The sequence below is a fragment of the Lissotriton helveticus genome, chromosome 3_2 (genome assembly GCF_964261635.1).
Source record: "Lissotriton helveticus chromosome 3_2, aLisHel1.1, whole genome shotgun sequence".
Taxonomy (NCBI): domain Eukaryota; kingdom Metazoa; phylum Chordata; class Amphibia; order Caudata; family Salamandridae; genus Lissotriton; species Lissotriton helveticus.
This window is the reverse complement of record NC_136062.1, coordinates 244,490,746-244,509,530: the sequence shown is the minus strand read 5'-3', so window position 1 is coordinate 244,509,530 and position 18,785 is coordinate 244,490,746. Positions and strand designations below refer to the sequence as shown.

The 18,785-nt window shown below is 43.0% G+C and overlaps 1 protein-coding gene across 2 annotated transcripts in view; it reads right to left on the bottom strand.

The window, feature by feature from the left end:
• FAM219B (family with sequence similarity 219 member B) overlaps positions 1-18,785 on the bottom strand; it is a 145,337-nt gene that overhangs the window by 72,892 nt on the left and 53,660 nt on the right. For both annotated transcript variants that reach the window (XM_078685120.1, XM_078685121.1), the window contains exon 2: positions 17,498-17,594. In XM_078685120.1, coding sequence (XP_078541246.1) covers positions 17,498-17,594 — 97 coding nt within the window. The remainder of the gene's footprint in view (positions 1-17,497; positions 17,595-18,785) is intronic.

Genomic DNA, 18,785 nt, shown 5'->3' with positions numbered 1-18,785 from the left:
GTTATGAATAGAGTGGAGTGGCTCAGGGTAGATTGTTTCAGAGTGAAGTTGCATAGAACGAAGTGGTGTAGGGTAGAGTAGAGTGCAGTTGCGTAGAGTGGCATAGACTGTAACAGCATAGCGTAAAGTGGTGTAGAGTGCAGTGGTGTAGAGTAGATTAGATTGCCGTACTATGGATTGGCGTAGAGTGCATAGAGTTGAGTGTTACAGAGAAAAGTGCATTGCATTGGCATAGAGCGTATTGACATTGAGTGCAGGGGTGTACAGTGTAGTATTGCAGAGTGGCCAAGAGTAGAGTGCCGTACAGTAAAGTTGTTCAGAGCGCAGTGGTATGGCCTAGACTGGAGTGATGTAGAGTGCAGTGGCAAAGAGCGCAGTGGTGTAGAGTAGCGTGGCGAAGAGTGCACTGGCATAGAGTAGAGTGGTATAGGGTAGAGTAGAGAGGCGTCAAGTGCAGTGGTATGGAGTGGTGCAGAGTGGAGAGGAGTATTCATTGTGTGGTAGCACACTGCCATTACAGACAACACAATTTCAATTGAACGGACCATTACATTTGCACAGACCTACAGTTTTACTTATAAAACTATACAGTGCACAGACGAAAATGTGGGGAAATTGCATTACCTGTGTAATGATTTGGTTTGATCACATTAAAGTATTAGTTTTCAACACACAAAAATAACACAAAATGTGCTTCATTTATGCTCCTAATTCTGAAATACTTACACAGTTCATTTAATTGCTGTTGTGTACTAGAAAAAACCGAATTCCTACCCCCAGTATCCAGCAAGATTGCCACACAAATCCTCTCACTTTGAAGTCAGAAAAAGAAAAGTAAACAAGCACCCTCGCAGACAGTTCCTGGCATTTGACTTCAGTCTTTGATGGCACAGTAAATATGACAAGATAAGAACAAGATTTACAGGTCGTTTACAGAAAGGGAGCACTCTGAAGTATACCGTAAATAAGGTTTGGGCAAGGGAAGGAAAGGTACGAAATCAAGCTAGACAGCAGAAAACAAATAAAGCCAGCAAATGGAAAGCAAGAAAATGTGAGTTACAAACCACAAAGCCAATGGCAAGCAACAGGCAGAATGCATTCCTAGGTCAACTTTCTGAATGTCCACCAAGATGTCTTCAGCAAACCAGACAGTTGCGCTGTCTGGTAGGCTGTGACCTAACCTAAAAAAAAAAAGGAGGCCGAGATGGGCACAGTGAAAAAAGACAGTTCTGCATGCAGTGTCTAAGTGAAACAGAAGCAGCGACAGAAAAGGAAACAAACATAGAACAGACCCATGAGAAACAGAGAGAGAACATGCAAACAGGCGCACCAATTATGAATGGGGGGCAACATCATGGAGAAGGGGATGCAGCAGGATAAAAGCAGAGATAAGTATCCACAGTAAGTGAAACAGAAGCAGAGGAAGCAAAAACTTGAAAAAAGGGCAAGAGCTATGGAGGGAGCATCAGCAGGCAGGCCTAGTAGGAGGTGAGAACAAATACTACCTCAATCACGTCAGGAGCAGTGGACGAGCACAGATTTACTTGAATCAATCTGCGCTTGGTCTCTGCGCCACTGCAAAGATCGAGACGGACGTATGGCATGCGCTGGCCAATGAAAGATTTGAAAGAAGAGTGACGTGAAACCGACAAATTGTAAGTAATGGGCGGGCTCCAAGCCCTTTTTTGTTTACAATAGTGTCTTGCAAGCAAAGCGTATGCACACGCAGGCTCGACCCTAAATATATGGGAAGCTATACGCCCATTCGGCCTTTATTTGTCTTTTACAAGGGAGGAAAATAAAAAGGGTTTCTGTAAGGCTGCTGTTAAAACGAAGTAATAGTGTAGACATGTCTTGTAGATGATGTAAGTAGGTTTATTCACGCAGTAATCCATAGGTATACAATTACAAGAAGATCCTTAGTAATATCTGGTAATACCTAGAAATGCCCCACTAGGAGCAAGGTCTTCTCTGCTCAGCCCATCATATCAACTGATTCTCAGCTACATACAAACTAACCCCAACATTCTAAGTGACCTCACTATAGGCTGAGCAGACTGGCAGAGAACTACAGTGGGGAGACAGTATTAGTAATTAGCACATTACAACAGCTGCCTTTTACTAACGCTTTAAGCAAATATCTAATTTTACAATGGTTTACACAAGTTTTCATTCAAAGATGAAAATAAAAACCAAATATCTATAACAAAGGCACTGTTGTAGAATTGGAAAACGATTATTTTCTAGCCTATAAAAGGTTTCTGGATCCACTGCCTAGTTTGGAGTATTAATTAAGATATCAAGATAAGAATGAAGAGGATATATGGTGCTCGAGCAGGAGCAGAAGTGTGGCTCAATGACTTGTTACTAAAACACCACACTCTTCAAAGTCCAGACATAGATAATCTTCAAACAGCTTTCTATGAACGTCTCAATCTTCAGTGTTTCCACCCTGTAAAACAGCTCACCACAGGACACTCATTAGCCTGGCTGGATAAAATTGAATGTTTAAGTAGAGATAACGAAGGGCCTCAATGTACTTATCTTGGACTGCAAAGCGCTCATGTTTGACACCGACGACTTTGCAACCCAACATGAACTTGGAGCTGTAATAAATGTACTGAAGAGGTTTGAGGCCAAAATTGGCATTCAACAGGACTCTTTGTATCCCGCCAAATTAATTTCAATAAGGTAGGATTTACTTTTGTTGTGAAGATGAATAGCCCAGGTGCAAGGAACTTTCTCCACTATTGCCTAGTATGAGAGACTTTTAGCTGGGCTAGCCCTTATTCTCAGGATGAGAAACTAGCTTTAGACATTAGAATTTATAAGCACTGGTAATCTGGATATATTTTAAAACTTTGTTTCCAGTCAAAAATAACTTTATAAAATCAAAAGAAACGCTGTTTTTCACAAGCATTAAGACTAGGCTAACTTGGCCCCCATACATATGGCATATGTAAAAGCGTTCCAGAAAGGGGAGCTCCAAGATGACATGCAGCCACAACGGTATCTCTGATCCCAAAGGAATGTAAACCCCCAGAGAGATGCAATTCGTATTGACCCATTTCATTATTGAACGCGGATCAACTCTCTCACCCCTTTAGAAAACAGATTCCTGGATGGGCAGGTAGAAAGGAACTGATCTCACTGACATATGGCACAGTGATGAGAAACACCCAGGACGTGGGGGAGCTGAATGAGGAGGATTGGCAGGACGCATTAGAGTTTCCTGTGGTGGTAGTAATAAAAGAGTTTCAGACTGATCAAGCTCAAAGTCCTGTATAGGACATACTACATGCATACCCTGCTCTATAAGATTGGTAGGACCGGTGACGCAGATTGCTTTAGAGGTTGAGGACTGGAAGATACTTTTCTACACACACACTATGGAGCTGTCCCCTTATTCAAACCTTCCTTCTGGAAAGCAGTTGGGAACACAGAGGCAGCACTGGGTCACCTTTGGTACTACAACCAAGGTTGGTACCTCTGGGTGTGTGGGACCCAGCAGACAATTCCCAATACCAGAAGTTGTTAGTAAACCTGGGTTGCATGGTGGCTAAGCAGAACATTGTACATAGATGGGGCTCCGGGCTTCTGCTTACACATCAAAACTGGAAACTAGGAATAGAGTTCTGTAGAATAATGGAAAGGGAAGTCTATAAAAGGGAGAGGATACAGAGAAAACTGTATAAGATATAGGGAGGATGGGGCATGACTGAGGTTAAGGGAGGGGGACGTAGCAGCCACCTCTTCTACACAAGTGAGGAGGGGAAACAATACATCAATCATGGACTTTCAAGATAGAGTTGGGTCATTGGACAAGAGCAGGACGGATGAATTGTAGCCAAAGATATACATCCTCTGTTGGTGGGTAACTTGGGTCCAACCATGGGGAGGATGGGGGGGTTGGGAGGCTGTCATGAATGTAACTTTTCGTTTTTGGAACCAGACGCCACAGCTTTACGCTTGGGAGATACATATCCCATTCACTTTTCATACCATTATTTCGTCACATTAAAGCCTGACTTGAAGAACTTGTGAAACATGTCTATGACATGTTAAGCCCTGAAGAAGTCCCAGGTGGGATGAAACACGTCGGCTGTCATTTGTGTGCTGTGGTTTTAAGAAACATCAACTGAATAAAAGAATAATTAATAAAAAGAAAATATTTTTCCAGAAAAAACGTCTGACAACGTGATTTATTTGGGAGAGAATACTTTACCTTTACTTATGATGTACTAAAGATACTAAACATTAATTCGCAACTTATTTATTTAATTGAGTGCAGAGCCATGTGTGCATAATTTTGTTTTGGAGATTTCTTTCCCCATTATTGGGGATGTAGTATGGTATGCATACAACTTGTTAGGTGCAGAGAATAAGGGCCCTAGTAAACAACTCGCCGGTTGGTAAATGTGGTCATCACATAGCACACAATGGTAGGTGCATAGGGCACTTGGCTCATGGGAATAACTCCAAACCTCACGCACAATGTTCCCACAGACTTCTATTATTAGTGGGACAACGCCATTGTCAAATTAGGAGACCTCTTAACAGGCCGTGAAGCTCACCACAGAACCCCCCAGGCCTCGCCCGAAGCAGATTTTTGACCCGGTGTTAGCCATCCAAAGAAGAGCACTAAGGAGGGCTGTGCCCCTGCACAAAACAAAAGGCACAGAGCACTCTGGTAATAATATGGCCTTACTGCGCAAAGCCTACAAAAAATCATGGGAAGCCAAGAGACAAAAAAAGAACAGAATGACTGGCTAAAAATATTTGCCCTGTTAAAGGAAAAAAACCTGACCCATTTTTGGAACCATGTAAACAAACCTTGTTCCTCCAATAAGAGCAGGGGGAACACGGTCCGTGAAGACGATTGGTCCCAGCATACGATTCAAAAATACTGCTGTGATACCCTGGACCCTGGGCTAAATTAGAGATCGTGTCGATACTACGCAGATAGAAACCAATGAGCTGACTATTCCGGCCGAGGTTTCGAAGTATTTGAAAGCCATGAAAAACGATGGCGCTCCCGGGCCCAACGGCTTTCCATCTACGGCATTCAAATGTGCGCTGGAAGATTGGGCTAAGCTATTAGTCCCCTTATACAACAACGTGTTTACTACCCATCGGTTACCAGACTCATGGAAAGGTTCGATCTTATGCCCAATATTTAAGAAAGGAGATCCCTCTCTCCCAGCGAATTATCGACTCATTGCCCTATTAGATCTTGAGGCCAAGGTATATGCCCGGTGTCTTCTCAGGTCGCTAGAAAAATGTGTAGCGGAAAACAACATTCTACCATACTTTCAAACTGGGTTTCGATCCTCTGCCTCTACAATAGACAACATTGCCACTCTAGCCATCCTGAGTCAACAAGCAGCGCAAAAAAAAAATCATCTCGCCCTTTATTGCTGCTTTATAGACTACAGCGCTGCCTTTGATAAAGTGTCTCACAACACCTTATGGAGGAAATTAGACAAGTGGGGGGAACCCTCAGAGTCTGCTAGGAGCCCTTATCTCCTTGCATAAAAACACATGGGTACGGGGTCAGAACTGGCCCAACGACAGTCTCTGCAAAAATTCCAACCTCAGACAGCCTAAAGCAAGGTTGCGTTCTCGCCCCCCTCTTGTCCAACCTTTACACCGCAGATCTGGATAAAAGCAATCTCCTTCCGCTAAATCTGGGCCTCACAAAAACGAACCTGCACATTGTGCAATATGCCGACGATATTGTTATAATGGACCAGGCAAAATATTGCCTCCAATGAGCCTTAAGCACGCTCCACAAATATAATACTGCTAACGCTCTAAAAATCAATCAAGAAAAGACGAAGGTTTTGATATTCAGCTGTTGCAAGAACAAGATAAGTTTAAGGTGGTACATTGGACCCGCAAAGATCAGAACAACATCAAAATACAATTACCTGGGGGTCTGGTTTAGTGAGTCTTCCAGACAATCAGTCCATCTAGCTGCCTTGAAAAAGAGAGCTGGAGCAATAACATACTCTCTGACCCGACTCAACCAGTCCCAGAGTAATCCTTCAGCAGAACCCATCTGAAGGTGAGAAAAGCCAATCTTCTCCCCGCCTTAAACTATGGGCATCAGGCCTTTCCTGACGGAAGCTCGGCCAGTCTCGACCAAGCCCACGTTTTCATTTATAAAAAAAATCTTCCAGCACCGAATTTCATCCACAGGGCAAGACTACGACTGGAGCTTGGCCTTCAAAGACAATCTATTTTCTGTGACGCCGATACCCTGAACTACTTTATAAGGACACTAATAGCTGCAGACAACACCCTAAAAGCCTGGTTAAAAGAAACTCTTTCTAGCTCTGGGAATCCGTGGATTCGTCAAATGATAAAGGCCATAAGAACGCTAGACATCGACAACTCATACTAACCGCAGACACTATTCCATACACAGTCTGGAAAAGGGTTATTAATAAGCAGGCCAATCAAATATCCTACCATCCAGATTCTAAAAACATCAACTATCCTGCTTCCCTTGAATAACTCATACCTCCCTGGGGTACCTCAATCTTACCTCCTGGAAAATCTGAACGCAGCAGCCCGGAAGAACATAATGTTCATGTGTCTATTAGGTCTATTAGGTCTGTGCTCCACTGCCTTCAACCGATGGGCTCCAACAGGTGAGGAGGGGGCCTGCAGACTGTGCAACTACACGTCTGAATCATGGTTGCATCTTCTGTGCTGTTGTCCCGCCCTTGACGCTCCCAGAAGACTTCTTTTAACACCCTTATATTTAAAATGGGGCTTCAGAACATGTTCGGCCCTCTGCTTTACTTCCTTAGACACTCAAGTGCTTGCAAGATCTGGAAAATATGTGAGACTCCTGGACAATCTCTTTTTACCCCCTCTTGCCCCTGCCTTTTTTTTGCAGTTTTATATAGCGCGAACTTGACCTGCAACCGAATCGGGTATCAGAGCGCTTTACAGAGCACCAGTTACGTTACATGAGGACAAACATTCATTTTTGTTAGGCACGGGTAGATTATGTGATTTGCCTGGAATCACAGGATGTTCAGTGTCGTTACAGAGACTCGAACCCAGTTCCCCAGGTCCGAAGTCGAACACCCTAGCCGTTATGCTAACTCCTCTCCTTTCCGGTTCCCCCCCCCCCCAAAAAACGTATCACCGACTTTTTTCGTCTCCTGTCCTAGTATTCCTGTACTAATTAATTTTATTCTTGGCTCTGGAAACCTGTTACGTGATTATAATGGTAACTACAAGATTGCCTTGTTAGTTATATGTATATGAACTCATACTAGATGGTTTTCTTAGTTTTTACTTTTAACGTGGTAACTGCGCTATTATGACACTCTATTGCAATGGTTTTAATTAACTGTGCTAATTTAATAAAACCAAAATAGAGCGCTATTACTGCCCAAGTACACCGTGGTACTTTAAATGCAGAACACCATCACCCTGACACACTACTGCTTAAGCACTGCCATAGTCATAGCACACAAGGTAAGGCAAAGGCAGATAAAGTCTTCCACCAAATACCATGCTAAGCACAGAAAGAATGCCAAGCTAAAGAATGTCATGCTACTGCAGTATCGTATCGTGAGATCCTGCTATGAAATTAGTAAATAATGCAATGTATGCAGTCAGAGCTTTGTCTTGCCTGGTGAAAGCATCCTTGGGTTAGAGAGCTCATGCATGATCAGAGTGCGCCATGGAAGTACAATAATTCAGAAATAATTCATCAACTTCTGAAATGTGCGACTTACCTTAATATTATTGGTTTGAACCTTGAAGGGTTCTCCCAATCTTTCAGACTGGCACAGACAACCTTAAAATGATAACATGGAAGGCACCCAGAGTAATTACCAGTGCCTCAGAGTAATTTAAGTATTTTTGGTTTCTAATTGAGGACACAGAGACCCTCATTCTTCTAAAATCAATACAATGATTGAAATAAAACTTGTTTCCAAATCCAAGATATAACATCTAGTTAGAGCAGTGTAGAGTGTTGTGAGGAATAAGGACTGTCCTTAGGCATAGACAGCTTTACCTTAAAAGAGTACACATGCTACAAGGAAAAATAAACTTGTATCAGAACAAATCAGTGCTTTAAATGGGCCGGTACTGTCCAGTACTTTTTTATTTTGGAAGGGAGAGTACCGGCACTTCTCAAGAGAAATGCTATACTTTTAATTGGAGAGTACCGTCACTTCTCAGAAACAAGCCAGGCACTCTGCTACAAAGTACCTGCACTTTTATTTTTCCATTTCAAGCACTGAGAACAATGCTTTCTGCGTTTCCTTAAAGACATTCAAAGTTCCACACACACTGAGCCAGGACCACACCCAGTCCTATCACTATGGTTTCAATAGGCATTACCAGAAAGACATGATGGGACACACCTGCCAGTGTCTGAACCAGTTTAACAGCATCGGCTGCTGGGAAAGAAACAGAGGGAGACACCTCGGTTACTACAAAGTATATTACATCTGCTAGCTGAGAGTGTAGCACTGGATCAGGTGGATTTACATTGACAATCCATCTGTCGATGAATCAGGTGTTCTCTACTGGCCCAGTTGACAACTGAGGAACAAGAAGATCTAATCCAATACTTAATTTTCATACTATACTTCGTAACAGGTTGAATGGCAGCATGAAGAAATACATTATATATGACCAATAATGTAACTACACCAAATTTATTACACAGGCTCAAAACCAGGCCATGTGAATGAAAGTAAATGAAATGTATAAAACAGCATCATGGATTATGGACATTAGAATTCTTTTTGAGAAGTAGATCACGTTAATATCAAGAACATAATGGCATGATACTGCAGTTTGTTTCCTTTTGTCACAATAATTAAAAAAAATATTTTTAGGATGTTTGTACCTTCAAACACAGGAGACTGCCATGAGTACGTGCTTCACCCCCAGCTACACAAATCTTTTTGTGGGCTGGTGGGAGAAGCACGTGGCCTGGGCTGAGCCCAATGAACCGTGGGCTGAGAAGGTGGCATTGTGGACCAGATATATAGATGATCTGTGTATTATTTTGCGAGGTACTCAGAAAATCTACATGGCAATTCTTAACGAGAATGATTTTAATTTAAAATCCTCCAGCCAAATAAGGTAAAACTTAGGTACCATTCTTAGATCTATTCTTATTTGTAAAAGATAAACGATGTACCAAGCTCTACATAAAACCAACTGCGGGAAATGCTACTCTACATGCAGGAAGCCACCACCCACGTAAGCTAGTTAACAGCATTCCCTAAGGAGAATGATTGCGATTGAAACGCAATTGCTCTATCCTGAATGATTTTAGGGATGCTGAAAGGGAAGCATGCAATAGATTTGAGGAAAGAGGGTACCCAAAGAATGTCTTAAGGGGCGGTCCTCACGCCTCAAGAAAAGAACATGCAGGATCTTTTAACACCCCACCACTCCCCCCCAACCCCGGCAGTAAAACAACTGAAAGGGAGACCACTACAAGAAGTATATTAAACTTTTAAGAGGGATCTGGACAAATTCAAAGGTTAATCCCAAAACATTGGGGTATTTTACATGCAGACGGTGTCCTAGGAAAAGTCCTACCATGGAGAGCATATAGAAAGAGTACATTTTTAAACGATTTACTACTGCATAATCACCATGTATAATAAGCAGTGACGAAGTAAGAATTAAAGCGGATCTTACGTGCACTAAATGTAAAGCATGTAAAAACAGCACAACGGTAAAAGATTTTGATATTTCAGGAAAGAAGGAGTGGAGAAAAATAAAGAAACTCTTAAATTGCAATTCCAGCTTTGTCGTATATTGCCTGGAATGCCCATGTGAGAGGAAATATATTGGAAGTACAATTCATTCAGCAAAGAAACGAGTGTTAAAACATGTCCGGGCAATACTGAACAAGATGAATCGTATCCTGTATCGCAGCATTTTGCTGAGGTACATCAAAGCAGGGGCAACTTATTTTGGTTCTTTGCATTGACCAAATGCCACAGAAAGACAAAGGGTGCGATAGGGTGAGGGGTCTTAGACAATTGGAATCACGATATGTTGTAGAGCTAAGAACTCGTATTCCATGGGGCCTTAACAAAAAAGAGGAGTTAGGGACCCAAATTGGTTAACAACGAGGTGGGGTTAATTTCTCTCACTTAAACCATCACCAGTTATTATCATCCAGTAAGTAATATATAGATCAGCTTGTTCCACCTCTTAGAATTTTGAATAAATTGCAGTCCTCACGGATGAGAAAAGACATAATCGGGAGGAAATGACATGTGGCACAAGATACAAATGAAACCATCTTTGACAGCACTTATGAAGTATTAAATTATCTTATCATTATCTTCTCTAAGAGTCCACGTGTGCCCATTCAGGGCTTAATAGTAAATACATGAATGCCAACCACCATGAGGGACCACATGTGTAGGTCTCATGTGAAAATGTAAAAAATAAGGGAACACACAGTTGCAAATAATTTAACTTTAAGTTAATTCTGGGGAGTCACGGGTTATTTGGAATGCAATTGTTGGATCGAGTAAAAAGTTTTGGAATCCAATTACAATTATTAACTTTATTTTATAATTATTTTTATAACAAGGCATCGGTTGTAGGAATTAATAATGGTTATATGGATTTGGAAGACAGTACAAAATGGCTGCCATGTTAAGCAGGAATTATTCAGGAACATTAACATGTAGTCCTTCATTTGTTTTGTTGCAAATCCATTGCCCAATGACATTTTCTTGTACTATAATGTTAATTGTGAGTGGGTGAAACGGACAATGAGAAAGGCCAGGAGGCCAAAACGCGTTTGTTGGCGTTGCAAGCCGAATAAACAAGTATAACAAGCTTGGGAGTGCGTAACGGTTTTACTTTGGAGGGGATAAAGATAGACAGACAGATAGATATTTTAGGATTGAAAATGAGCTCAGCCTGAAAAAAAAGTTATATGGATTCCTGCTTTTTGTACTCCACAATACTGCATAAAGTGCTCCCATGTGGCCTAGGCAAACACATAAACCAATAGTCCAGGCTATGATTATATCACACCTGGATTACCGCAGGACTCCTAACTACAACTATGATAAGATTACAAGGAGTACCAAACTGGGCAGCCAGATTATTAACTGGAAGAAACAATTATGACTCAGTTATGACAGCACTACAAGAATGACATGGCTTCTTAAAAGTCAGAGTATTCTTTAAAACAGTCTGCCCAGCCCATGGGGCTTTAATAAAATGTGCTCCAGTTAATCTCGAAGTGGCCGGAAAACGGACAAGCTAACAGTCAAGCAAACAGGAGCAGCACTCCCACAGGGTCGGTGTGGTATCAAAGTAAATACACAAACTCCTCTAAACATAGAGCACAGTAAAAGTGGTTCATGACAAAACGGCTCTTCACAGAAAATGCACAACTTCTCTATCAATAGAAACTAAGCAGATATAAACCGAGCAGAACCTTCCGATCTGGGGGAAGCCCTGCTCCTCAAAACACCTCCAATAAACTTCGAACAGAGGTGGACAGCACGTCTCTTTCCTAGGCCTGAAGCTATGGAATAATAATCTCCCTCAATCGCTTAGAGCAGAAACCAACCACTGAAGATTTGACAGGAGTTTGGAAACTTGGTTGTTCCCAAAACTATAAACTGTTCCAGTTATTTAGAGTCAGGACACCCTGATAGGGTAACACAGATGCACTCTAGAAGTACTCCATCATAATCATCAGTTCAAATGTAAATGTGGTAGTCACTCTGGTCATGGTCACGTCACGGATTAACATGAAATGAAACACCTCCGCAGCTGCTTTTCCAAGGCTAATGGAATCGCCACTGAATGTAAAGGAATAGGTCAAGTATTTGTTAATGGACAGGAATATGTCAAATTGTCACAAGAAAAATCAAATTTGGAAAAACAAATCAAAAGAAATGAAGTTAAATAACTATTTCTATAACATCTTTAATACTACAACAAAAGCAAGCATTTAAAAAGGCAACAGGTCTGTTCGTAGCAAACTGGTGAGATTTTCTTTTATTTATATAGGAATATGAGACAAAATCAAAACAAAAAAAGAAAAAGAAAAACATGCCAATGCCTAAACGTTGCGGCCATATGATTGAATTAGAAATGAGTCATGAAAAAATAACCAAATCAAAATTTTTAAAGAACATTAAGGGTGCTTCCTACCAGACAGGTGTATTATAAGCAGGTAGATAAACCCTCTTTAGTTTTAATGCACATCCCAGGATTTATTGGTGCAAAGAACGGACTTTGAAATATTGTAGACAAAGTTAAAAACATAGTTTAAGGATATAAGCATGACAAAACAAATAGAAAGAAAAAGGCATCAGTAAAGTATTAGCCCACCAGTGCCGACCGTTAAGTGCACATCTTTTTAGGTGCATGCACATGTGATCAGTGAAATGCTGCCTCTCAAGGGAACCATCGGCTGAAATGGGCTGATCCACTGCCCCACACCAAGTTGTGGTGGCCAGATTCAAAATATGTATGGCAATTGAACAGGTCAATACATAAATAGGGCATATCCAAAGCCACATATTTATTTATGATTGCACTTTTAATTATTATATATTTATATATATTTTTTAAATAGACACGGATGTTGAGAGAGCTAAAGCTGCCTTTAGAGTGGACCTAAAATAAGGCGAACACAAATGGTGTAAATCTTCAAACATTATAGACAGATTAGAGCATACAAAGATATACAATACTTGTATCTGCCCCAAAGGCAAAGCGCATGCTTAATATTACTCCAATTACATTCAATAAGCACCTGATTTTATGAAGGAAATATTAAACATGGTCTCCGAATTACCTGTGCCAGCTTGTACTTCCTCTCAGATTTCCCCAACTCAAGGTATTTGCTATAGCTTATCTGAATATGTTTCCACTGAAATTAAGGCCATCTGAGTATCCTTTACCAGTCAGTTTTTTCCCTGCAGGTGTGGCAATTTCAAATGCAAACGTATAGATGTAGGGATCTAGCGAGATCTCCTCTAAATTGTAAATGATGACTTCTAGTTCCTTTTTAGATCATTTCGCTGCAAAGTTTATAACACATATAGCATATCACATTAGCTAAATATCTCACACATATCTGTAATATGTCATTGTCTTGCACGATTGTCCCTCATTCTTGGAAGACGACTACATTAACTTTTTCTGGACAAAACCTTTGTAGACCCAATGGGCTTAGTCAACTATCGACCTATTTCACTTTTTCTTATGTGGCCACAGTCATAGAACAGCTGTCAGCTATCTGCTTTTCTTGAAAGAAGAGATATTCTGGATTCTCATCGAGCTGGTGTTCGGCAGGGGCATGGTACCAAATCAGCTCTAGTTGACGTGAGGAATGACTGGGATCTACATCATGTGAAGGTGGCTCAACACATCTGATTCTATCAACAGGGTCTCATCCTATCCATTCACCTACAGAAACTGTGGGAGCGGGGTGTGAAAGATGGTATCTGTGTATGGTCCTTATCGTTTCGGACACATGGAGGACAAGCAGTTCAGATTTCTCCTTTTCATTCAACTTTTGACTGACCACGAATTTCAGTGTCTGGCCTTAAGTCCTTCTCCCATCCACAGTGGAAGCGAGAAATGTAGCCCTTCTTGTGCTCTTCTCTCTTCTTAAAAATTGTGAATGTAAATATTTTCCTTCATGTTCGATATCATGTTTGTACATTACCTGAAAAAGCACTGTCACCCAAAAGGGTGTTCGTGCTATATAAAACTATAAAATAAATAATTTCTTATACCAAGCTATCCTCAAATTACAATGCTATCTGCATCAAGTTTCTGCCACTTAGAACTTTGCGCAAAATTTTACTTTATATTCCTACTTCCAGTAAGAAAGCAAGGCACTTATCTCGTCTAAATTGGATTGTGGTAACACAGTCTATTTTGGCCTACCGAACTGTATGCTGAAACGCTTTTAAGTATTCAAGATTCAGCTGCTTGTCCTAAGTGTACCTTAGACGTGCACATTGCTGGTCATCTAGCAACCTACTGATGAGGGAAACTATCCCGAAACCCGGGCCATGTCTCGGGTCTAGAGATCTTGGGAACAACAAGTACTTACTTGCACCAACTTTGGTGAACCACTGACGAACTTTGTTTCAACTCTTCAAACCACACGCACTTCACATACCAGAGTGCTTAGGGGCGATCCGGAGGAGAGGCTTGCGGTGTGCGATCCATCGTAGATTTCTTTTATAGGACTCCCATGAGCCCCCAAGCTGACGAGCTTTTGGAGACGCACCTGCGCGCCGGAGAGGCATCGAGGCCTGTGACGGTTACTTGGCGGCCTTCTCATCCACCCCAAATACTTTCTCTACTGATGAGGGAAACTATCCCGAAACCCGGGCCATGTCTCGGGTCTAGAGATCTTGGGAACAACAAGTACTTACTTGCACCAACTTTGGTGAACCACTGACGAACTTTGTTTCAACTCTTCAAACCACACACACTTCACATACCAGAGTGCTTAGGGGCAATCCAGAGGAGAGGCTAGCGGTGTGCGATCCATCGTAGATTTCCATCTAGCAACCTTACACTAGCTTCCTATTCCTTGTCATCTAATTTTCTGGTGATTTTCTGCATCAAACATGCTTGATCTGGAGAAGATCATTTTGCTTCAGGGCAGCAAAAGCATGGAACACTAAGATCCATCTCCAATAACACTGCTTGTAAGAAAGTCTTAAAAATCCAAACTTTCCCACAAGTGCACTTATACTGGTGACCTAATGTTCCTTGCCTTTCTCCTCTTGGAGCAGAGATGGCTTGTTGAGATTACTGCTTCAATCGATTAGTATTTCTTCTTCAGTTAATACTTTTATACATTTCCATGGTAATTGCAGCCAATGGAATGGTCTAGATTTCTAATTAGCTCAGTCCATGCACAATTCGTATAGGGGTCCCTTTATGACAACAAATACGAGCAACATAGTTTTGCCATGACATTCAAAAACACATCCACTTGTTTCAGGATAATCAGGGTTGTCACTGAACAGAAGAAGCTAATATGCGCAGGGATATGAAGTCTCCACCTTCTCAGACTCTCAATTGGTTCCTATGGAGGAAAGTAGACCGTAATATTCTGAATAGAGAGCAGGTCATGCAAGGTGGTAAAAAGGTGCTGTAATAACAAGGCAGCAGAGTGCAGGACGATACCCAATTGCTTGTCACCTTTGGTCCTGAATACGTTGGCACACGATCTCGTTTCAAGAGCTGTATGATCCAAATAAACAACTGGATGAGTGGAAACAAGTTACAACTAAATGGTAGCAAGACTGAGATAATCTTGTTTGGTAGAGCAGAGGAATTCTGGGCACAAGACTGGTGGCCATTGGAATTAGGCACATGTCTCTCTCCTAAGTCAGCAGTACGTAACCTGGGAATCACCATTGACAGTGCACTGTCCATGAAAACCCACGTTCACCAGGTTCTTGGTGTCTGCTATGGGATCATGCGCAATCTCCGTAAAATCTTTAAATGGCTACCCATGGAAGCTAGGAAACCTTTGGTGCAGGGCCTGGTTCATTAGCCAACTTGATTATGGGAACACCCTGTTCACAGCACTTAATGAGGACCTGCATTCCAAGCTTCAGATTCTTCAAAACACCGCGGCCAGACTTATTCTTAATCTCCCTCCTAGAGCCCTCTCTGCCCCAAACCTTAAAACTCTCCACTGGCTCCCGGTATGACAAAAAGGTCATTTCAAAATCTTAAGTCTCACTCACAAGACAATGTATGATACTGGCCCAAACTACCTCGTAAAAAAACTTAAATGGTACATACCGGGAAGACCTCTAAGGTCCGGGACCAAATCATACCTTGTCTAGCCTCGCTTTCGAAACCTCTTGTAATGGTGGCCGTTCATTCTCCTATGTTGCCCCCATGCTATTGAATAAACTACCACTACACAACCCGTCCACAGTTGACCATATATGTTTTCGCAGAAAGCGGAAAACCTGGCTCTTCACTCAATAAGCTTGCTTTTAGGTTTCTTGTTGCTGTCCATAGTGCGGTTTCTTTGTTGCAAGCGCCATGGGACCTCCCAGTGAGATGTGCGCTCTAGAAGAATATCTGACATTGACAGGATATGCGACGCTGGAAGGATGGCATGGACCCCAAAGCAAGCAAGGAAATAGGACGCTTTCCTTCTGGGTGGGTAAAAGCCACCTATATGTGGGACGCAATGAGCCCCGTGCATCTACTGCACTAAAGACAGCTACGTCCTTATGGGTAAGTGTGAGACGGCGTCTCGAAGACCCCGAACTGGAGGCCACCCTCCCCCGCACGTACCTCATCCGTTTCCACCTGGACTACAACCCCGCACCGCAGCCAAAGCGCCATAGCCGGGACAGGACTCGGAACACCAGCCACTACCAACGAAACCCCGCCCTTCTCTCTCCCGCAGGGACCAACCCGAGCACCAGGTCTGGAGGAATCATATCTCGCTGACCCCGGAAGTACCGCCCCAGAGGCAGCGTCAGCACAGGATAAAACCGAGGATCGCGGACATCACGCCGTCGGAGTTTCGTGGCAGGACCCTCTGGCTGGAGACGGAGAAGGAGAGCAGACGTGCGACGAAGACGTGTGGACTGAAGAGTGGTGGAGTCCTACGGAGGTGGCTGGAGAGCGGCCGTAACTCACTGGAGAGTTACGGCGGACCACGTGAGAGCCTTTAACCTTCTTTTCACTGCTCAGTAGGAGTCTCTGTAAAGTGTAAATACTCCCCTTTTCTCCATAGTCTCACATCCCCTGCACTGTACAGTACGTGTAAAGCACCTCACAGCAGCCCCAACCATCCCTCTCACGTCCCGCCTTGGCACCCTCTCTATTCCCCAACCTTTCTTCCCTCCTCCCGGTACCCTCCTTTCCTCACTGCCTCTTTCCGCCCTCTCTCGCACTATCCGGGTGACGGTGAGCGGTATATACTGCGTTGAGCTCTGGATAGGACTAACGGTCCCTTGTTTTTTCCCTCTCTTACTGCCCTCCGTGGATCCTCCCCGTCATCGGAGCCGTCCCTGGAGTGCCTGAAGACCCCGAGCAGAACAGACGACCAGGACCGGAGTTCATCGCCTGGAGCCTCCTTATCTGCCCGTTGTGACATTCCTTTTGTTCCTCAATAATAAAAATCCAGTATTGCCCACTACATACGGCCTCCTCGCCTGCTTTTCCGGCCCGCTACGCTCACTCCACCACAGTAAGATACTGGCGGATACCAACACGTGGGTGGCAGTGTGTCACATTCTGGGCTACAACTAACTTTCATTCTGCTAAATGGCAGAAGAGCAAACACAGAATTGTGAAGAGAGTGGCATGTAGAAGAGGAATGTGGGAAAGATACAGAATGAAGAGGAGAACAGAGAAGATCCAGGTAGGTTGCAAAGTGGATGGGGCATGAGTAGAATGGGGAGTGAGGAAAGTTCAAAAGAATTTGTGGGCTGCACATGATATCACTTACGCAGCTTGACATGAATGGAAGGCGCTTTGGTCATGAGGTAGGGTCCCCTCTTCTCTACAGGGTCAAATATGCGTCCCACCTTCTTATCACCGGCAACCTATAGAAGAGAAGAAAAAAAATGGTCACGCCTGTACAAGCACAATCAAGTCCTTGGAAACCACAACCCCCACTTTCACAGAAAAGATTCAATTAACATGCACTATACAATGCAATTCTGCACTAGTCCGGTTTTGTGATATTTGCGTGCTGTTCTCTAATCTCTTGGTCTCTTTGCGAAGTTGTGTCTGTTGTGAACGGTGTCAGTGTCACCAGTGAGTGAGTCATGAACTGAGGTGCTCTGCCCACTGCATGAAACTGGAGGAAGCGATAAAGGGTGCAGGAGTCGAGACAGTGTAGTGCTTCATTCTCCTAGAGTCTGCTCCACAGTACAATCCGGAGCATGACAGTGGAGAACAGGAGGAGAGGATCTGACTGGAGTGAATGGTCCATAAGAAGGAAGTGTAGTATGCTCTGACTTGCCTCTGTTAGTCTGAACACCAAAAAAGTCCTACATTTATTCAAAGGTTGGAGTAAGCACTTTCAGTGCCAAATGTAAGGTACACACACGCCCTCAGAGTTTGGAGATTCTAATGCACTTCCGGATCAAATCTAAGTAATGCAGAACAGGTTAGTTGTATAAATCCCTTCTTGTTCTACTAACTACACATCTGTTCACTCAATCTCTCAGCAGAGAGGCCTTGAACTCTAGGTGAGAGCCTGGACTCGCCCATCGGACCAGGTTTGATGACCACTGTTAGGCAGGGTGAAAAGCGGAATCTGGTTTGGTCCCCAGCACTTGGTTGGGGGCAGAGGTAGTTCCTATATTTAAGAAGGGCTCGCCTCTGCTCCCAGCCAACTACAGGCCCATTAGCCTAATAGACGTGTCCCAGAAGCTTTTTTGGTAGGCTTATATTAGACCGCCTTCAGATCTGGCTAGAGGAAAATGCTACTTTGAGCCCATACCAGGCGGGATTTAGAAGGGGGGTGTCCACAACCGATCAGATCTTCCGCCTAAACCTCATCTATTGGAGGACTGCACTAATCGAGGGGGGTAGCTTGTACACGTTTTTTGTGGACTTGCGAGCCGCCTTCGATTTGATGCCAAGATCCAGATTATGGAGCGTGCTCGCTGAGATGGGGGTTCCAGTCGAAATTCTTGCTATTCTGATGAGATTGCACTGGAATAATTTTGCCCGTGTCAGGTGTGGCAGAAATGGTAAATTAACGGATAGATTCCCCGTTGGCAGAG